This window comes from Gobius niger, assembly GCF_951799975.1.
Source record: "Gobius niger genome assembly, chromosome: 22".
In the NCBI taxonomy this organism is placed as follows: domain Eukaryota; kingdom Metazoa; phylum Chordata; class Actinopteri; order Gobiiformes; family Gobiidae; genus Gobius; species Gobius niger.
Window position 1 is genome coordinate 1,676,071 of NC_136873.1, and position 19,953 is coordinate 1,696,023.

The 19,953-nt window shown below is 44.5% G+C and overlaps 2 protein-coding genes across 2 annotated transcripts in view; one reads left to right on the forward strand and one right to left on the reverse strand.

Moving 5' to 3' along the window:
• Positions 1 to 19,953, reverse strand: part of cfap44 (cilia and flagella associated protein 44) — a gene marked incomplete at its 3' end in the record, with an annotated part of 58,384 nt that overhangs the window by 5,960 nt on the left and 32,471 nt on the right. Inside the window, exons 20-31 of the mRNA XM_079581147.1 lie at positions 19,634 to 19,796; positions 19,438 to 19,568; positions 18,280 to 18,482; positions 17,480 to 17,627; positions 15,391 to 15,568; positions 11,715 to 11,908; positions 10,065 to 10,281; positions 8,336 to 8,539; positions 7,708 to 7,897; positions 6,569 to 6,709; positions 3,014 to 3,144; positions 2,596 to 2,712 (exon numbers count right to left, since the gene is read on the reverse strand). Of these exons, the coding sequence (XP_079437273.1) occupies positions 2,596 to 2,712; positions 3,014 to 3,144; positions 6,569 to 6,709; positions 7,708 to 7,897; positions 8,336 to 8,539; positions 10,065 to 10,281; positions 11,715 to 11,908; positions 15,391 to 15,568; positions 17,480 to 17,627; positions 18,280 to 18,482; positions 19,438 to 19,568; positions 19,634 to 19,796 (2,017 nt within the window). The remainder of the gene's footprint in view (positions 1 to 2,595; positions 2,713 to 3,013; positions 3,145 to 6,568; positions 6,710 to 7,707; positions 7,898 to 8,335; positions 8,540 to 10,064; positions 10,282 to 11,714; positions 11,909 to 15,390; positions 15,569 to 17,479; positions 17,628 to 18,279; positions 18,483 to 19,437; positions 19,569 to 19,633; positions 19,797 to 19,953) is intronic.
• Positions 12,447 to 19,953, forward strand: part of pum3 (pumilio RNA-binding family member 3) — a 55,353-nt gene continuing 47,846 nt past the window's right edge. Inside the window, exon 1 of the mRNA XM_079580846.1 lies at positions 12,447 to 12,455. The gene's annotated coding sequence lies outside the window, so the exon portion shown is untranslated. The remainder of the gene's footprint in view (positions 12,456 to 19,953) is intronic.

Genomic DNA, 19,953 nt, shown 5'->3' on the forward strand with positions numbered 1-19,953 from the left:
GTTTACCACTTTACTCCTCTCCATGTCTCTGTATCGTTATTTAGTAAAAAAAATATGTTCACAATTCAGCATTTGTTAAAGTAAGAGAAAGTTCATTTTATTCTCCTCTTTGTTTGCCCCTCTGGCTGCTTAGAACATGACCATATATGAGTATTTACAGAGCAGGGCTGGGCAATTAAAGGGATATTTTAGGATTTAGGGCCTCATTTCCTAGTTATCCAGAGTGTTGCTAATTTCTGGAGATATAGATTTTTGTTTGGAGAGTTTCATGGCACTAGGCTAATGCAAGGCTAGTGCATTTCTATGATAACAGCTAGCCTGCATTAAAAACAGTCTGACCCGCTCCACACAGCACCTGAGGCAAATCACTTATAACACCAGACTAACCATATAAATGTCTGTGTCGATAGAATAATTTTAACCATTTTGCATTTAAAATAACTTATATTTGAGCAGCATCAGCTTCGTGGTTGTATAAAGTACGCGGCGGCGGAGTGATCTGCTGCAAAATAGTCCCTCAAAATGCGATCATTCATGTGATGCAGGTCAGTTATATTCCAAAAATTAGACACAGACACTTATATGGTTAGTCTGGTGTTATAAGTGATTTGCCTCAGGTGCACTGTGGAGCGGGTCACACTGTTTTAATGCAGTGTAGCTGATGCCATAAAAATGCGCTAGCCTAGCACAAGCCTAGCGCCACGTAACTCTTCAAATATAAGAACTGCATGAATTACAAAAAAAAATATCTCCAGAAATCAGCAACACTCTGGATAACTAGGAAATGAGGCCCTATGTCAAAAATCCTGAAATATCCCTTTAATTGAATTTTAATCTAATCACTAGGTACCACAGGGTGGCAGTTGAGTTCTTTCCCTTCCCAAAGCCGAAAACACAACTGGAGCGTCTCCTACATAACATACTAAAAATTGATCAGACAATGTGGCCCAACTCCCAATGTCTCAAAAATAAACAAGCATACGTCTGCTCTAAGGTAAGAACACTTTAGCTAACGTCTAGCTAACGTCTAGCTAACGTCTAGCTACTGACAGTCACATAATGTTACACAAACTGGAGCTGTTTGGCGTAACTTTAACTGTGCCAGTGAAGTCTCAGTCTACAGTCCCACAATGTGTAACTTAAGTCGTACGCACGTTTGTCTTCTTTAATGATAAGAAAACTGTGCATCACGGTTCCAATGATAACTGGCTTGCTGCAGCTTATTATCATGGGGCACCTACAGGTTTAGCTTGCGAAGCAAAGCTCATATTTTTAACAACAACTTAAACGGCAGTGCAAGAGCACGACTGGTCCCTAAACCTGCACTGGCTGCATTTAAGGAAAAGATCATGAGGTTTCTGTGATTTCGCATGAGACCAGGCCTGCTTAACATAGTTAAGTCTCAATACTGTAGTTGTACTTTATCTTGAATATATGTGCCCCGTCACGAGAACCAGAGACACCAGAGGCACCAGAGGCAGCCCAAGTTCCGAGAGAAACGCACATTTAAAAAAAAAAATTGTATTTGTGATTTCCGCTTTTTTGCAGAATCATTCAGTTGAAGTCAAGAGGAAGTCTCTACATGTTTAGGCTAGCAGTATATTTAAAAGTGCAAACTTTAGGTTCAAACCAGCTTGTTTAGGGAGATTTGGGAGTGTGCAGTACGGGCGTGACTTTGTGTGTATTTACATACTGGGTAAACACTGGTCGTGTTGGATGGACGCGCTGCAAAGAATATAGCAGACGAGCTGAACCGTGGACATTACAACGAACATGTTTGGAAGTACTTCTGTGAAGACAGATATTATCTGTTGCATATTGCAATGATTTGGAGGATATCGCGCAGGTATTGCTTCATTAAGAGCCAATCCTATCACATTCAGGAAAAACATTTCGGATGCCGCGATGCTGCAGCGCCTGTCAGATCAAGCCCAGCGAATTACTCGACTGGAAAACAAGCAGGGAGGCACGGGAAGAGGATCTCGGCTCCTCCTGAAATGATCAGATTGGTAAGAGGTCTAACGCCAACAGGATGTGCGTCAGCGTCCGTCATGACAAGAAGCTTCCGAATTGGTCTGTCAGTTAGGAAGGAGTTAGGAAAAGGAGCCTCGATGCTAACTATCATAGCCCCTTTAGCATAGGGACCTCTGATGCTAACCGGTGATTAGGAGCTATGTGCCATCCCATAAGCCACTGCACCAATCCCCCCACCCCCCTCGCCCCCACCCTCGAGTGATTCATGCGCAACCACTGTTGATTGACAGGAGCACATTTAGTAATAAAAATAATAATACAAACAAAACTTTATAAAAGTGACAAAATGCATATTGTTGTCACCACAGCTCAGTCACACATCAGTGTGTTAAAGAGCCGCCTCAGTGAACGGATTCAATGCTTTACATAACAGTAAATTCATACTGCATGAGTTAAAAAAGGGGCCTTTGAGGTTCCAGGGCTAAATAAAGGTGAGAGGTCATCAATCTTCATTAGGGTGATTCTGATCACCATGATGGAAAACGTTTCAACACCCCTTGTCTAAAGCAAAGTCAGCAGCGCATCAACGGTCAGATCCCTGCGGTGCTGTTGTGAAGTTACCTGATGTAAGCGCAGGGGGACCACCACGTCCAGTTCGTTCATCTTCTGCTGCTTCTCTCGCTGCATCATCTCCAGATCCTCCTCCAAGGCTTTACGACTGCTGCTCACCGTCTTTTTCTACCACAAGGACAACATGACATTTCAGGTTTCAAGTTCTTTCAAGTAGGACTGAACAATTAATCGCATTTGCAATTTGATCGTTATATGACTCAGGGTGATTTTGGCCCGTGTCGCTGAGGCCCGCGGCACATATGAGTGAAAGTATCGACGAAAGACGGCAGCGACGTCCGGTCCACTGCAGGCTTTTGTTACTTTTCAGCCTAGTTAAGGTAGATCGTGGATATGTATCTAACACCGATTAAATGTTGTGAACTTGGTCCAATTCATAGACAGTAAATCGTCTGATGTGAAGAAATACCTTTTTGGCGAGCGTGTCCCAGTCCTTCTTCAGAGCCTCAGAGCTCTTCTTCTCCTCCTGCAGCTGCTCCTCCAGGTCCAGCCTGCGCTCCCTTAGCTGCAGTGTGTTCTCAAACAGAGCCGGCTCGCACTCTGGCACAACAAAAACACTTTGTCATCATCGTGTCCCTGAGCATGACACCTCACACACCACTCCTGTGTGAATGTGGCGCGTTTTGTTTGACCACAGATCCAAACAAGCTCCTATCACCAGTAATCAGAAGAGTTCAGCTGTTTGCCTGCTCATTTGGCAGATGATGGCGCTGTTCTTCAATCTTCAGTGCAAGTATTAATGGTTATAGTTCATGTCAATGCATGTGGGTGTGATTGGTGAAGTCAGATAGGCTGCTGCTGGCTCTCACATTGCCGCCCTACCTTCATTGTCATGTTTAACCTGTTGCTTGTCGGGATTAGGGTTATGGTTAGGGACGGCAAGTGCGGTGTAAGTTGTATTTCGCTGACACAGATGTTACACATAGAGTTGGAAGAAAAAGTAAGTACACAGTTTGGAATTTCTCACATTTCTGCCTTCATCAAAATCATAAGAATGAGTATGCAGTGTCTGCTTAATCTAATACCATCCAAACAATTACGTGTTAGCATATTTTTAATGGGCATAACATGTAAAAATTCACTAAGAGGGAGGAATAAGTAAGTACACCGCCTGAATCTCACTGAACTGGGGGCTGTTTTGGTGCCTCAGCGGCTGGAAAACGTGATATCAATAGATTTTTTTTTCCATGATACTTTACAGAAATACCTGATACATTCACAAGTCCAACAGCTAGCTAGATAACGTCGTTTAAACAGCAGACTATTACCTAACAAATGCATTATCTGTATTGTGCGAGTGAAAGTAACCAATGAAGAGTCTTCAGTGTGGTGAGCATGCTCTGTGTTAGGCCTGCAACTCAGTCCTGGAGTGTGTGTATATGTTCTGGAGGCGGGACCGTATGGCACTGTCATCTATCGATCAGTGTCTTATTTGTGTGTGTTCTCAGGACTAATCATAACTAGCCCTTTTTTCGTCCTTGTGGGCCACATTGATTGGTTCAAACAATGATGGAAATGTCCAGCCATCATATAGATCAGAAAGAAGGCGGGTGCTGTGGTCTGAAATGTGAATATCAACCCAAAAACAAATGCGAAAGACCTGGTGAAGATGCTGAACCTGATCAGAGTTTGTCATCATCCACAGTGAAACAATTACTGCACCGACACGGGCTGAGAAGGTTCTCTGCCAGGAAAAAGCCCTTACTCCAAAAGAAACACACAAAAAAGCCAGATTGGAGTTTGCAAATGCCTAAAGGATAAAGACTTTCATTTTTGGAGATCGTCACGTTTGCAGGAAAAAGGGGGAATCGTGCAAGCCTGAGAACACCATCCCAACTTTCTGCCAGTAGCCATTTTCCTGCTGTTTTGCTGGAGGGGACGAGGCTCCGCCTGGGGGCGAACTCCCCTCCCATGTTCTCTTCCTCAGTTCAGCCCACAGCACCCGCCCCTGCAGACTTAGCTTTCAATGTATCTATTTTAAACACTTTTGTAAGAAACCCCTGGATTATGTTGTCTGTATTCATTTACATACACATATAAAAAAAGGAGAAATTTAAACAACAACAACAATGTATTGAAAGGGGAGAGCGCATGGACAGGCACAGAGTTTCATTAGGGACAGAGGCCAAATCGCAGCGTCAGTTTTGCTATGAGGGAAATTTCTTTTAAGTTGTTTTTGATATTTGCTGCATTTTCCAAACAATTTTGGGCAGCATAGTTATTTGAGTAGGCTATAGAATGGTACTATGTGCCTGAAAAAAACTTAATACCCCACCTTTAAAGCTTAGCCACAGCTGGGTCTTCCAATTAATTCTGGTTTCATGTCAGACACTGAGAAAAAAATGCACATGTGTCTTTTTATTTAGTGTATGTGAACATCTGGTTCCCACTGTATTTTTAGATACTAGAAGGTCTTGGCATTCAAATGAGATATCACACTGGCACAAAGCAGGGTGTGCATTGGCTGTCTGCGATGAGCGATCACTCGTCGTGGAGCAAAACTTCGATTGTAGCTGAAAACTGCAGGTCTTAGATTGTACAGTGAGACAAGGACAACCATTTAAAATAGAACCGGCATACGACTAAAGACGAGCTGCGACTGACATAGATACAGACGGCATCTCGTCATAGAAGGGGGCGTGGCTTCGCCGAGGGGGAAAATAGAATCTTTACAGAAACACAATCTTCCACTCTTTTTAGCCATTTTCTGGTGGAATATGAACTTATTTATCACATACAAATAAAGTCAAGTCTAAATCGGGCCCATATGGATATTTTCTCACAGCAGATTTTTCAGTAGAAGTGAAAAAACGGCAGTTGTAGCAAGCGCTAGCTAACCGTTAGCATTAGCCCGATGCTAACATGTAGCATCAAGTTAGCATTCTCCGTTATTCATGTATTTATGGGCTGTTGGACCACTTTGCTCCTCCCCATGTCTTTGTATCTTTATTTAGTAGAAAACTATATTCATAATTCAGCGTTTGTTACAGTAGTTTTTGAATTATTAGTTTTCCCCCTTAACTGTTTTCAAAAATGACCATATATGGGCGATTTCAGAGATGCCGTCTGTATCTATCAGGCAGAGTCTGATATTTTGGAACACTACTACTGAGGCCAGGCATAAACCGGACTTTCACTGCACTTTTCCATGAAAATAAGCTCTGCTAGCATGCAGAGCGGGTGTCACTTGCCTCAGCACTTGCCTGAGGCCTGAAACTGTCACGACAAAACTTTGATTGTAGCTGCGACCGTCTCTTTAAACTGTCGTGGAGACCAGTGCATCTCACCATTTTATAATCCCCACGTCGTCAATATGACATATAAAAATCTTACAAGATAAAACAATATTACAGCCATATTACCGCCACGGCCCTTCAGAGGCTTTTCCTAAACCGTGCAGCGATTTAAACACGTGATGTATACATTTATCATAAAAAAAAGTAGGTTGGTAGGTTATTAGTCTTTCTGTGAAGCACTTAGGTCCTCCTGGTGTTGCTGTAAAGTGCTGTATAAATAAACTTTGATTGATTGATGAGTGAGTTGGCGACAGACACGAGTTTAACATGTTTCCCCTGATGCATGAGCCCTGACGGTGTTCTCCCTGGGGCTGTCATAGGCCAGACCCGCCTGTGTGCCTCTGCAGGATGGTTTAAAGCCTGTGTTTTCCTCCGCGGTGGCTTCAGCAGATCTGAATCGTGGTGTGCGGTCGAGTGCGAGGTTGCAGCGACGTGCATGAAAAACTTGAAGAACACACACCGTTCTTCAGGTTTCATGCACAGCTTTGGCAGAAGTAAAGTAAACAGTAAAGAAATAAACTGAGCTAATGTCATCTTAGTTTCACGTTTGAGAAAAAAAATCTTTTTCGTTTTTGTAAAAATGGCTGCCTTTGCACTTGCATTACAGCCAGAGAGATCGACTCTACTGCGGAAAAGGAAATGGTCGTTTTTCCACAGCTTGTACCCACTTGGCGGACACACGCTGTCGTCTAGAGGAGCTTTCCACTCAACCAAGTCTGCATCGTCTGCATCGTCTGCATCGTCTTCATCTTCATCCTCATCCCAGTATGAGTCATCATCGGTGTCTCCACCACTGTCCTCGTCCTGCTCTGTTACACAAACACACACAAACACACATGTTCAACACCGAAACACAAATGACAGCAAAATCCCGGCACTCAAAGCCTCACACTCACATACTCGTACATATAGTCAAACATACATGCTCATTACAGCCTGTGTTGCTCAGCAGTTGCTATGGTTACGTTCTGAGCTGAAGGAGTAAGGAAATGATAAGACAGGGAGAGTGACTATTTTGAAAAGAGTAACTAGTACTAGGACACACAAAACACTTGGCTGGGTATCTGTACTTTAACGGTTTACGTAAATTAGGTAAAATTGGGGAGAAAAGTTGGGAAAACAAGAAAAAATTGGGCAAGCAAAATAAAATTGGGGGAAAAAATTCATACAAATAGGGCAAAAATGCGGAAACAACCAAGGCACTTGCTTTAATGCTGTCCCTGGACCAACAGCATCAAAACTTGGATCTAAAGATATAAGATGTACCTGCTTTCAATACTTTCATTTGGGGATTATAAAATACCGATTCCAAACTGGTATCGTTTAACGGTACCCAGCCCTAGTTGTGACTCATGGCGACACATTAGCCCAAACAGTCAGAGATAAACCACTAACTCTTTGTTTGGAAGGCATGAGGGACAAGGAAACATGTGCAAAAGCCGTTTTATATCCAGGGGGAGCAATTTTTTGACTAGTTCTGTGCCATGCTGTAACTTTGCTCCCCGGAGGACTCGAGGGACGAGCTAGCACTCAAATGAAGAGCAGAACTATGCTAAAAGATGCTAAAAGACTGTGTTTCTATTTCATTGAGGTCCAAAGTTATTGTCAATTGAAATAAACATAGTTCATACAGTCAAACCTTAATCAATTCCGGGCTATTCAAAGGAAAATCGGGGGGTTTTCAATAATTTGTTTGAAACTAATTATTTTTTTAAGTGACTCTTTTGAGTGTAGTGTTAAAAAGGATTTTCTTCTCTCACTGCATATGCGTCTGTGTAAACGTCTGCTCTGGGTAAACACACCGCACCTTCATTTGCTGCCTTCTCCTTCAGCCTCTCGATCTTCTTCTTGAACACTCGGGTGAGGAACTCCTCAAACTTGTTGTTTTCTCCCAGAGAGGCCATGAAGGCGGCGCTCAGGGCCTTCAGACGCTCCTGCACTTTGGAGATGTCCCTCCGCTTGGTCTCCAGCTGCTCCGTCAGCTCCTCCACCCTCAACTGCAATGGACAACAGAACAGGAGGTTGTATAGAGCACATTCACTAAATACATATACAGTAGATAGCCTTTTTACCTTAAAACTTTTATTTTCCTTTTTAAAATAAGCCTTCATTGTGTATGGAAAAATAAGCCAGAAAAGCATTACTAAAGAAAATCCAGAGTTTCTTTGTGATCAGATGTTTAAAAAGAGCTAAATCCCATTATAGTGAATAGGGCTCAAGTTGGACCCGAAGTAGAGCGATGACGTCATCAAGTACACGTTTATTAAGTGATGACATCATAGCTCTAGAGACTGTGCTTCTTTAGCGGAGGAAAACAATATCGCTCCCTGCCACATAAGCTTCTGAAAACAATAGTATGGATTATTACAGGTCAAAGTAGTTCAGCCCTTATCTTTGAACAAACTAAATGCTTGGACACATCCTCTGAGTCGTACCGTGATGGCGTCCTCTTCATTGGCCTTGACACTCAGCCTCTCCTGCAGGCTGTCCTCTCTCCTCTCGAAGTGCTTGAGCAGCAGCAGCTCCTGGAGCACAGTGAGCTGTCGGAGGTCCGCCAGCTTCAGCTTCTGGTCCAAACGAAGCTTCTGGTGGAGGAGCATCCGGAGAGAGGCGTCCCACTCACGCACTGCTGCCTCCATCTGCAAATACACACGTTACGTACATTTATGATTTGCAGATAATCTCGTATAATGATCAATGGGACCAATTTCTTGGATATAAAATTGCTCATCATATTTACCAATAGATATAAGAACCACTTTATTTTTATACATTTTAGACAAATGTATGCAAAGAAGTGCATTGGGATAGCTCCAGCTTTGGCTTAGTGAAATATAGCATCCTGCGCTACTAGCACAAGTCACGCAAGTGTTTTTTTGGCTCCATTAGCAACACGATCCTGATATAAAGACTCTTATCAAGGATTTTTTTTGCAGAAAAACGGTTGAAGCACTGCAAGAACTTAGCATTATCTCAGCAGCAGCCTGTTGCTGCCCTGTGGTGTGCCCCAGGGTTCGATTTTAGGCCCAGTGCTTTTTAATCTGTATATGCTCCCTCTTGGTGATGTGTCTTGGAGACACAGGGTCAACTTCCACAGTTTTGCTGATGATACACAGTTATACATCTCCATGTCTCCTGATGACACCAGGCCAATAGATGCACTTTTTAACTGCATTTTAGATCAAATCCTGGATGGCAGAAAACTTTCTCCAGCTTAACCAGAACAAAACTGAAATGTTAATCATCGGTCCTGAGGCCCAGAGAGAGAGACTTTTACCCAAACTACAGTCACTGTCTATGAATCCTCCCTCACAGGTGAAGAACCTGGGTGTGATTTTTGACTCTGAGCTGACTTTTATTCCACACATGAAGAATATCACAAAGACAGGTTTTTACCATCTAAAGAACAAAGCCAGAGTCGTCCCCATTCTCTCTCGGGCCAACACGGAGACGCTCATGCATGCTTTTATCACCAGTCGTATCCACTACTGTAACGCCCTGCTCCCTGGTCTTCCCAAAAAGAGGATCTCAGGTTTACAACTTTTACAAACTTCAGCAGCTCGTGTCCTGACGAAGACCAGGAGGCGGGACCACATTACACCGGTTTTAGAATCGCTGCATTGGCTCCCGTGTGTTTCAGGATCGATTTTAAAGTTCTTTTAATGTTTTTTAAATGTCTTAATGTCTTGGTCCTTCTTATCTTTCAGAACTGCTTTTACCTTACGAACCTTCACGGCCCCTTCGCTCCTCCTCAGGGGTCTCCTAGTTATTCCTAAAGTCAACAAAAAGACTCATGGTGTGTCTTTCCAGTATTACGGCCCTCGCCTCTGGAACCACCTGAGGAGGAGCTCAGGGCTGAGGAGGAGCTCAGGGCTGAGGAGGAGCTCAGGGCTGCAGAGAACGGAAATGTTTTTAAGAGTAGGCTCAAGACCCGCCTTTTTAGCTTAGCTTTTAGCTCATATTTATTTTTGCTAGGCCTATTTATTATTATTTATATATCAGCACCTTATAATTTATTTCATTGATATTTAACTGTTATTAATATTTATTTTGTATTTATGTATTTTACCTCTCGATCTTATTTTAGTGATCCTATTATTATTATCCTATTACTTTTTCCTTGTTGAGGGCTACAGCATCTGCGGTTTTCGGGGCTATACGCACCTGCTCAATGATAACGTTCTGCTGGTGCAGTAGCCGCACCTGCTCCTCCATCTGAACCTCATCCTCCAGATCAGTGTTCTCCACTTGCTCCTCCCCCACTGACTCTATGGGGGTGTGTGATTGGCTGGTGGTCGGCCCTGTAGTCTCTGATTGGTCGTCGTCCTCCTCCTCCAGCTGCAGTAGAAGGTCCTGGTCCTCCTGCTCGTCCGCCGCGGCCCTGCATCACATCAAGGTGCTCCATCACCAACACCGGTCGTTTGGAGTGGAGAGACGAGCGGGTGTGTTTGTATCATTCCATGGATAGATTTAGACATTTTCACTGCATGTTCATAACAAAATCATTTAGTGTCGAAGAAAGATGCATCACAGTGACTTGAGAGAAGGGATGGGTACTGTTCCTTTTTTTTGGATACAGTACTTTAACGATACTTGGTTTTCCTGAATGATACTTTTTCCAATTCCGATACTCAAATATTTGCCGTCTAGAACCAGAAAACAGAACAAAAATGTTTGGAATTTTCATCTCCAATGCCAAGAAATATGTGAAAAACTTTGAATAATTTGGGGGAATAATAGGAGAACTATTGGCAAAAATAAGGTAAATAAGGTAAATAATTTTAAAGATGGGGGGAATTGAGAAAAAAATATTTATTTGAGCTGAAACAACCAAGTCCCATTCTTTAAAGGGACTATACAGAGTTTAAAAATGTTAAAAGTATTTTCCTCCCCTTACATGTTCCAGCCGTGTCCTAAGGTAATGAGCCCAGACCTGTTCACCACAACTGCCTCTAAAATCCTGCACTGTCATTTAAAAAGTTGCCGTCATGCACAAGCTTAATATAGGAGGTGCAACTACACGTATGACCTGAGGTGGCAGTCGTGAGTATAAAATGGCCAACTTGCATCGAGTCCCTTTAATTATGTCACTGGACCAACAGCATCAAAACTTGGATCTAACGATATAAGATTTATTTTTCTGGTATTTGCTTACGATACTACATTTTTTCCCAATACCATACTTACTTGAGGGCTGGGCAATTGCTGAGCCACACCTCCCTTTGGATGAAACATGAGTTAAATTACATTGGTGTGTATTGGGCCCGACCCCGGGAACTGCCACTTTAACGTGTTGGGGTTGTTTTAGTGCCCGAATGATCCTAGGAGCTATGTCGTCAGGTAGGGTAGGGTCTCCCATGGCAAACAGGTTTTAGGTGAAGGGAGCGGTTCAGAAAACTCATGTGAATAGTATGTCAACAAGGACCGTGAAGTCCTTTTATACTTATAAATGCACTGTTTACTAGTATTTCTTTATGTATAAAATAAGTTGTTGGCGCTAAAGTCCATAAAGTCTTGTGAGGGGTCTGTCTGCTTCTGACATTCTACAAACATATCCACTTGTTTTGTTGTTTTTTGCATGTCTTTTCCGATGCAGCAGGACAGTGTCGAGTCTGACTGTTTACTTACTTGTCCACAAAAGACCACATTAGTTCTTGTTATTGCCAAAACCAAAAAAAAAACAAATCAAAATTGAGGTCGATCAATATGGGGAAAATAATCTTGATTTTTGTTTTTTTCCCCCAAATGACCCCGCCCTACGTGAGAGTAATTCAATGTGACACTAGTCATGTGCAGAAATGCGTGAGGAGTTGCCTGTATGTCTGACGGAGCTCCTTGTAGCGGAGCATGCGGGGCAGAGTGGGGCAGGGCCTGTGGAGCTCAGCCGGCAGCCGCTCCTGGACCTTGAGCAGATGCCTGCTGTTACCCTGGAGATGAGCCACCAGCTGGACCTTGGCATCTCGTAAGGCCAGGATCTGAGCATTCATCTCCTCCTGTCTGCGCCGCATCTGACGGTGGACAAGAATCAACACAGGCCTTAGTAAACATCTGTAAACGGCTTGAGCTGTCTCTCCACACCTTTAAGAAAATAAGACCTTCTGACAGCACTTTGGAACTGAGCATTAACAAATAAAGCATCACAAAACATGCTTTTACAGTTTGAGTTATTTGATTTGTTTATTTGGTCAGGTCAAACTTAAAGAGAAAAACTGTAAATGTAACTCTAAAATCAAAAACGAAAAAGTATCATAAATATCCAAGTGAGTTTGCTGGCTTCACATAGCTTTAGAGAACCTGCTCCCCACCAACACCACTGAACTGTTCAGATATCAAATTCTAGTAGACCACCTGTACTTAGAAGAAGCTAGGCTTATAGCTGACGCGTACCTGAACTCTAGAACCCCATATACTGACACCATGGCAGCCCTCCACGATACGTTTGGCCAACCCCATCAACTTGCCCTCGGAAAGATAGCCACTGTCCTTGAGGCCCCCGAAGTGAGACGAGGAGACATTGCCGCATTCCAAAGGTTCTCCCTGCAGATACAGTCCCTGGTAGGCCTCCTGCAGACCTTGGGCCCTAAGGGGGAGGTTGAACTGAAGTGTGGCTCACACGTTAGTAAACTCCCAGCCGAACAGCAAGCTGATTTCTGAAGACACCAGTTCAAACAGCCAGATACCAGCCACACCCTCCTTGACCTGTCAGAGTGGCTCCGCTATGAGTCGTGGTGTCAAGGGTTTGACAGTCAGGTCACAGTAAAGACCAGTAATGATAGGCTGCATCCCAAGAGTGATAGTCGAGCTACCAAACAGACAGTCTCCGTCTTCCACACTACGGTGAGTCAGTCCTATCTCACAATGCCAGTTCAGGGAACACCAAGAAGAGAACATACTGGGCCTTCTGTGAGAGCGATAGTAGTAAAACTCTCATAAGAACAGCTCAAGGAGTGGATCCAGGTGAACAAGCGCTGTTGGCGGTGTGCACGAGGTCACTTCGCCGCTCTGTGCACTCTGAAGAAACCATGTATCTAGCAAGTCAGGTACAGGAAACCGAGTGCTGCTGAAGGTCGTCCCCATCCTCATTCATTATGGTGGCCAGACCATAAATGCCTTTGCTATCCTGGACGATGGGTCTGAAAGGTCCATGTTGCTACCTGCCGCAACTAGAGTTCTCGGTGTAAAGGGCACCCCTGAAGACCTTCCTCTCTGCACAGTCAGGCAGGATAGCCAAGTCCTTAAAGGCTATTCTGTGTCCTTCCACATCTCACCAGTGTCAAAGCCTCACGTCAGCTACAAGATTGAGAGGGCCTTCACATCTAGTCGCCTCAGCCTCGGCCCTCACACTTATCCTGTTGAGCAGTTACAGAAGAAGTACAGACACCTACGTGACCTTCCAATTCCTGCCCTTAGAAATGCAGAACCATTTCTCCTCATCCGCTCAGACCATCCTCACCTCGTCACACCTGTTGAATCTGTTAAGCCCGGCCCGCCTGGAAGCCCAGCAGCAGTCCACACAAGGCTGGGGTGGACTCTCCAAGGCCCTGTCCAGCTTACGGCGCGGCCCGCCAACTCCGTGCAGTGCCTGTTAACCTCAGCCCCACCCCAGCTACCGATACATGCATGTACTAAAGTAAGTGCTCCTCTCACATGCCACCCCTCTCCTGTGCCAAGCAGACAAGCCCTTACTGCACAGTGCAGAGAGGAGCCTCCTGAAGAACCTTGGACAAGCTGAGATCTGTAAGCAAAGGACACAAGAGCCCGCTGAACCTGTTGCAGTTAGTGAGGACAAGTCAGATCTCCCTAACTTGATAAACACACACAAAGTCCGGGTACCCCAGTTTGCCCTTGGCCACAACACCAATACCAAGCTCATCATCCATTCACGGTCAGACAAGCAGCGAGGTTGGGACAACATGCCCTTCGAAAGTCTGGTCCAGTAGGGAAGAAGAGCTTCAGTTTCTCTCTCTCTTCTCTATCCCTCAGTCTTTGCAGGTGCAGATCTGGAGAGTGCCACTCATCAGACGAAGGGAAGTTCAGGCCAGAGCCATCCTGCCCGATGCTGTTGGAGGATATCGCATAGTTTTGGAAGACCATCTCCTGCACACCATCAGTCACCTGTCCTGAAGACCAAAGCGACACCACCTTCAGTCCCCGGCTAAGGAACAACAGTGAGCTCCGTGGACAGGACCCCTCAAACAACCTACAAGCAGAGACTGTGGAGCTGCTGCAAGCACTGCAACCGACATTTCCTGAGGACATCCAGCAGATAGTAGAAATGAAGCCTCCACCAGCCACCTACTCACCCAGTCCATGGACCACATCAGAGTGAGTGACCAGTGGACCAACTTCAAGGGAGGGGGGCGTGAGCTTCAAGAGGACTTTGCCGATACACTTCCCTCTCTTCATCAGCAGCGTACCGTTTCTACTCTACCTGAGCTTCGTCTCTGGTGACGTTGCTGACACAGAACCTGTGACACTTGAGGGCTTCCTGATGGGGCGGCCATTGAAACCACTGCCCATGCCATTCATCCAGGGAAAGGGATTCAGAGTCACAGTGGTCACAGACTATTGTAGAGATGGACACATGTTTACATTAGACCGGGCACTTGATTTAGCTTTTGCCTTTACTTTTCCTCTTCAGGAAAAGGTGACTGTTAAGAAGGCTCTCCCCTTCAGTAGCTAGGTGCTGCTGCGATTACTATAGCAACGAGAGAAGCGAGTTATCGTTTTGTTCAGCTAAGTCTCATGATTTTGTTGAGTACAATTTTACCATAGTTCAGATCCCAATATACTAGCAGCAGTTACCTTTGTTTAACGCTTTCACTGCTGCCCTCAGCGGCCCTTTAACTGTTGCCATCGGCATTTCTAATGTCTCATTCTATGTTACTATTTGTGTACTGTGGACTTTGCCAATATAATCCACTGCTAACTTTATACGGGCTGCTACAGGTAAACTAGCCAGTATTTATGTAGCTTCAGTTCCTGTTGGCACTTTATTTAAATTCGCCACTAGATGGCGTCATTACTCCAAATATTATTCTCGTAAGTGCTTTTTTCCCTTTGAGAATTGCGTTGTTTGGGCAGAATTTAGCTGATTATTATCCTTTCAGGGTATTAGCATTTTACAGTATATCATCACCTTTATTTATTTTATTTTTTACTTTTGTGATTGTTCTTGTAACCTTGCTAGACCTAATTTCACCCCACCTCAACTATTTGGTCCTTCGATTAGTCAATTCCTTCTTTTCAGTGTGTGTGGGGGTGTGAAGAGGGAAGGGGGGAGTATACAAAGTAAATGTACTACTCATGTGAGTCTTTTGTTAACTGTACATGTATCTTTGTGTATTGTATTTGTGGTGTCTTAATGTGTAGCATAGACCTTGTCCGAACCAAATTCCTCCCAAGGGAGACAAATATAGTAAAGTAAAAGTAAAAAAGTAAAAAGTTCATCACGAACTGCATGCATGTGACGTGTGAAGCAGCTGCGTACCGTGTCCTCCAGCGCAGTGAGCTCGCCTCTCTTCCTCTCCGTGTTCATGCGCAGATGCTTGGGCACTGTGAAGTCGGGGGCTGACTTGAGGTTGAGGTGTCCCACTGTCTCTCGTGCTGCCTGGATGGCCTGGACGTCTGCTGGGTCCTCCGTGTTCTCATCGGGCTTCTCTGCGTAACTGACACACAGACGTCACTGTGAGGGATTATTGAAACTCATCTGACTTCCCTCTGGGACGCTCAACCAGGCAGGGCTGTCCGTTATCGCCGGTGTTATTTTCCTTGGCAATCGAGCCATTGGCTATTACATTAAGAACTACTAAAGGATGCTCTGGCACATTTAGGGGAACAACAGAACGTAAGGTTTCACTGTACACTGTGCCTTCACTTACGGGCCATTAAAATACATAATGAATGTGGCTTATTATCAATAGCAATCTGCATTTTAGACAGAGCGCTAAACAGAGTGCTTTAGTGGGTCCAAAAACACAGCTGTTTCTAATGAAAGAAGGGAAAAATGCAACAACAACTCAAATCCAAACAAAGTTGTGCATGTGGAGATGATGGAGAGCGGCAGGTGTCACGTGGACGTACCCCACTAAACACTTTATCTGAGACAGAACTGTACCGCTGTCCTTATCCAGCTCTGCACAGCGAGGGTTGGGCTGTAGGATGCCCTTCTGCGCTTTAACGTAACTTCAGGTGTAAGTCCCGCTTTAATATTATGGAGGGACAAATCGATGGTGCTAAAGTCATCAAAAGTCAGACTTGAGAGTTTCACCACAGACTCAGCTCTGCTGGACTCAAGAGCGGCTCTGAAAAGCGGTCACTAAGCCGAGACGGTCTGCGCAGACTGACCAAGGAGCGCGCCTCTAAACCCGGCCACTGCCCCGGGATGAGCTGCTGTGAGAGAGCGTCAGTCTGACGGAGCACACGCGGGTTTAAAGAATAACCTAATCGAGTTTATTAGTTCTTGAGTTCTTAACACACTTTAATAATAGTAAATGTACCTGTAGTTTGCTGTTTTCTTGGAAAATGTGACAAAGCACAAAGAAAAAGCCTTTCATTTCCAGAGCTATGATGATACTAACTGCGCTTTTTTTAATATTAAGGCAGGCAGTCACTGACTAAAGTGACAATGTGGCTAATGGAAATGATTTTTTCCGGCCATTTGCTTTTCAAACCGGCCAAAAGCTGGCTAACGGGAACCCTGATCAGGATATTATGGAAGCCAGTTTCCGCCATGTTATAAAATAAAAGCCCAACGGGAAGTCAAAATTACAAGATTTAAAGTCATAATTCTGTGTTTAAAACACAAAATTTCGAGATTTAAACTCGTAATTTCGAGATTTAAATTCGTAGTAGGAGTTTAAAAGTCGTAATTTCGAGATTTAAACTCGAAATATTGTGTTTTTGTGTTTTTTTGTAAACAATTTGGATAGAGTGTAAGTAGGTAGCATTTGGATAACATACAACAGTCGAGGGAGAACATTCATTTTGATTATGGCTATTCGGTCTAATACACCGCGTTCCAAATGATTAAGCAAATTGTATTTCAGTGTCAAAAAGGTAAAAAAAAAACTCATGGATGGTATTGTGTCTCAGGGCTCTTTGAATCACTGACATCAATCTCAAACGCCTGTGATGATGTGGAGAAGACAAACGAGACTCTAACAATCAACGGTGCTGCAGTGGAGAGGGTGACCAGCACTAAGTTCCTGGGTGTGCACATCACAGAGAGGCTCTCCTGGACCATGCACACTACATCACTGGTCAAGAAAAGTAATCAGCGTCTCTACTTTCTCCGCAAGTTAAGAAGAGCCAGAGTCCCAGCGTCCGGTATGTGCAACTTCTACAGAGGGACGATATAGAGCATCCTGACCAGCTCCATCACTGTGTAGCACAGTGCCGGCACTGCCTCCTGCTGAAGGAGCCTCCAACGCATTGTGAGAGCAGCGGAATAGATCTGCGGAGCTCCTCTCCCCTCTTAAGGACATGTACTCCACCCCTCTCACCTGCCGTCAAAGCTGTCGAAATCACTAGGGACCCTACGCACCCATCACACAGTCTAGTAGTTGAGGTGAACTTACAGCTGTGCCCACTCCTTCTTCCTGTTCTCGATCTTGGCACGGGCCTGCTCTGCCTTCTCTGCAGCTTTCTTCAGCCTCTCCACCTGCCGATCGGCCAGTTTGACCGCGGGAGGCCGAGTCACGAGCGGAGCCTTCAGCACCTCTTCCTCTGAAATGATGCAGAGCAGAAACAAATGCACTTCAAGGAATACTCAAATGGGGGGCACTATTGAAATGGGTCAAATAAATGACATTTACAACAAACTCTACAAACTCAACATGACTGTGAATAATGTCATAATTTCTCCAGTTTTCTATAGAGCTGTTCCAGACGCTCAAAGTCGCTTTACAATTTCCTGCATTATTCATTCATTCATTCGTGTTGAATTGTCCAAAAACAACATCGATTGTTCACATTTGTCTGTGCTCTTTGGCTGATGCCATCATAAAAGTATTAACCTCCTCGTTTACAAAATACACCGCATGCTGTTTGCGTCACATCTGTCTTTTCTGATTGGTTAATACACTTGTCAATCACACCCATTGGGGATTTGAAGAAATAACCCCTGATCCCAGATACACGTCTTTGTAAAGAATAGGAAAAGACTAAAGACTAAAATCTCCAAATTGATGATACATGAAAAATCGATGTTTTCACCTGCAGCATCTCGCCCTATGAGGAAACAAAAGTTGAGTTGAAATATCTTGAACTACAAACGGTCCAGGCCAGATGTACTCAGCCTAATTCCTGAATATAGAAGTGGCTCTGTGCTGTTTTCATCTAGTGAAAGCAGCTCAAAGGGGAATGAGACGGAGCTGACCTGTGACGCTGGCGCTGCCTTTGCCCAGCTCTGCTCTCACTTTTCGAGCATCGGCGCCGGTAGAGCAGCTGCTGCTGCTCTGGCTGGGTCTCCGGACGTCTGGGGCTCTCTCGGGCAACAAGGGGAGCCGGTACGTGGACACTCGGTGGTTAGAGGCTATGGCCACCACTGTCACCACACCGGAGCTCAAAGAGTCTTTAAACCTGCTCACAGCAGAGAAGCATGGGGAGGTCATGAAGTCAACACAGTGAGGGCAGTCACTCATGGACACTTTTTTACCATTTGTAAACGGACAACTAGGAGGTTTTGTTCATGTTTTATCAGAGGTGTGCCTTGAGGGTTTCAGTCAGGGCCCTCAGTAGCAACCTGGGTTCACCCATTCAAACGCATATACTGTAGCCTAAATGGATCGACAATAGAAAGGATAAGATAAAACTGCTTTTTACGTGGCATTTGTTCGCCAAAACGATGTATCAAAAATGCAAACCAAAGCAGCAGTGCCTCCGCTGCATTCACAGGAGAGCGTGGAATAAGTAAGTACACCGCCTGAATCTCACTGAACATCAGCAGTTTTGTAAAGAGGAATGGTCCAAGATTCATCCTGATCATTCTGAGTGCAGTTACTGCTGCAAAAGAAGGGGTTCACTTACTTATTCCATGCATGTTGTGAATGTCTCAGGTTTTTTCTATTCAACTTTACTTTGCAAAAGAGTTCTTGGATGCTCCACAGCACTATTGGAAAAACATACAGTGGACTGTTGGACCCGAAGTTGCAGCAATAACTGCTTTTCTGTAGTTACAGATTAGATGTTCACAACGATCAGGATGAATCTTGGACCATTCCTCTTTACAAAGCTGTTACTGTTCAGTGAGATTCTGTCGATGTACTTACTTATTCCACCCTCTTCTGTGAATGTTTACATGTTATGGACAATAAAAATATGATAAAATGTAAATGTTTGGGTGGTATTAGTTCAAGCAGACGCTGTTTTTCATTCTAATGATTTTGATGAAGATCAGACCACATTTAGTGACCAGGCAGAAATGTGAGAACGGTGTACTTACTTTTTCGCACCACTGTATACAATATTTAAACATGTGCTACTGAGTACCAAAGTATTTGCGTGAGCAGTGCTGTCACCTGAGCACAAGCCTTACCAGTGCTGCAGATTGTGTAGAGCCAGACGGCTGCGCTCCTCCTCCCAGCCGTACATCCTCTGCACCTCTCTGAGCCTCTGCTCCTTTAGACGCCCCGCCTGCTCCATGAAACGCACATCCAAACACAGCTCCTGCAGAAATGTGAACGTCCTCTTTTAGTACTGTGGAGAACATGGTTTAAGTGTGCAGTACAGACCTGAGGCTGCAGTTGCACTTGTGTGGGCAGGGCCTGGTTCTCCTCCAGTAGCTGTCTGTAACTCTCCCTCAGATCCTCTAGTTTCTTTCGTTTGTTCAGGATCTTCAGCTCAGCCTCACGCTGTAGACGCTCACTCTCCAGCCTGTGTTTGGCCGTTGCAATGCTGCAAGATCAATATCACAATTACACACTGTGGCTGTACACTAAGATCCAGGCCTCACACTGTCACCTGTCAGGTTCCCCCGGGGGCTGTGTACTCGGTCCAACCCTTTTCACCATTTACATGCTTTTCCAGGGTCGTGTCGTCAGCAAGCATGAAA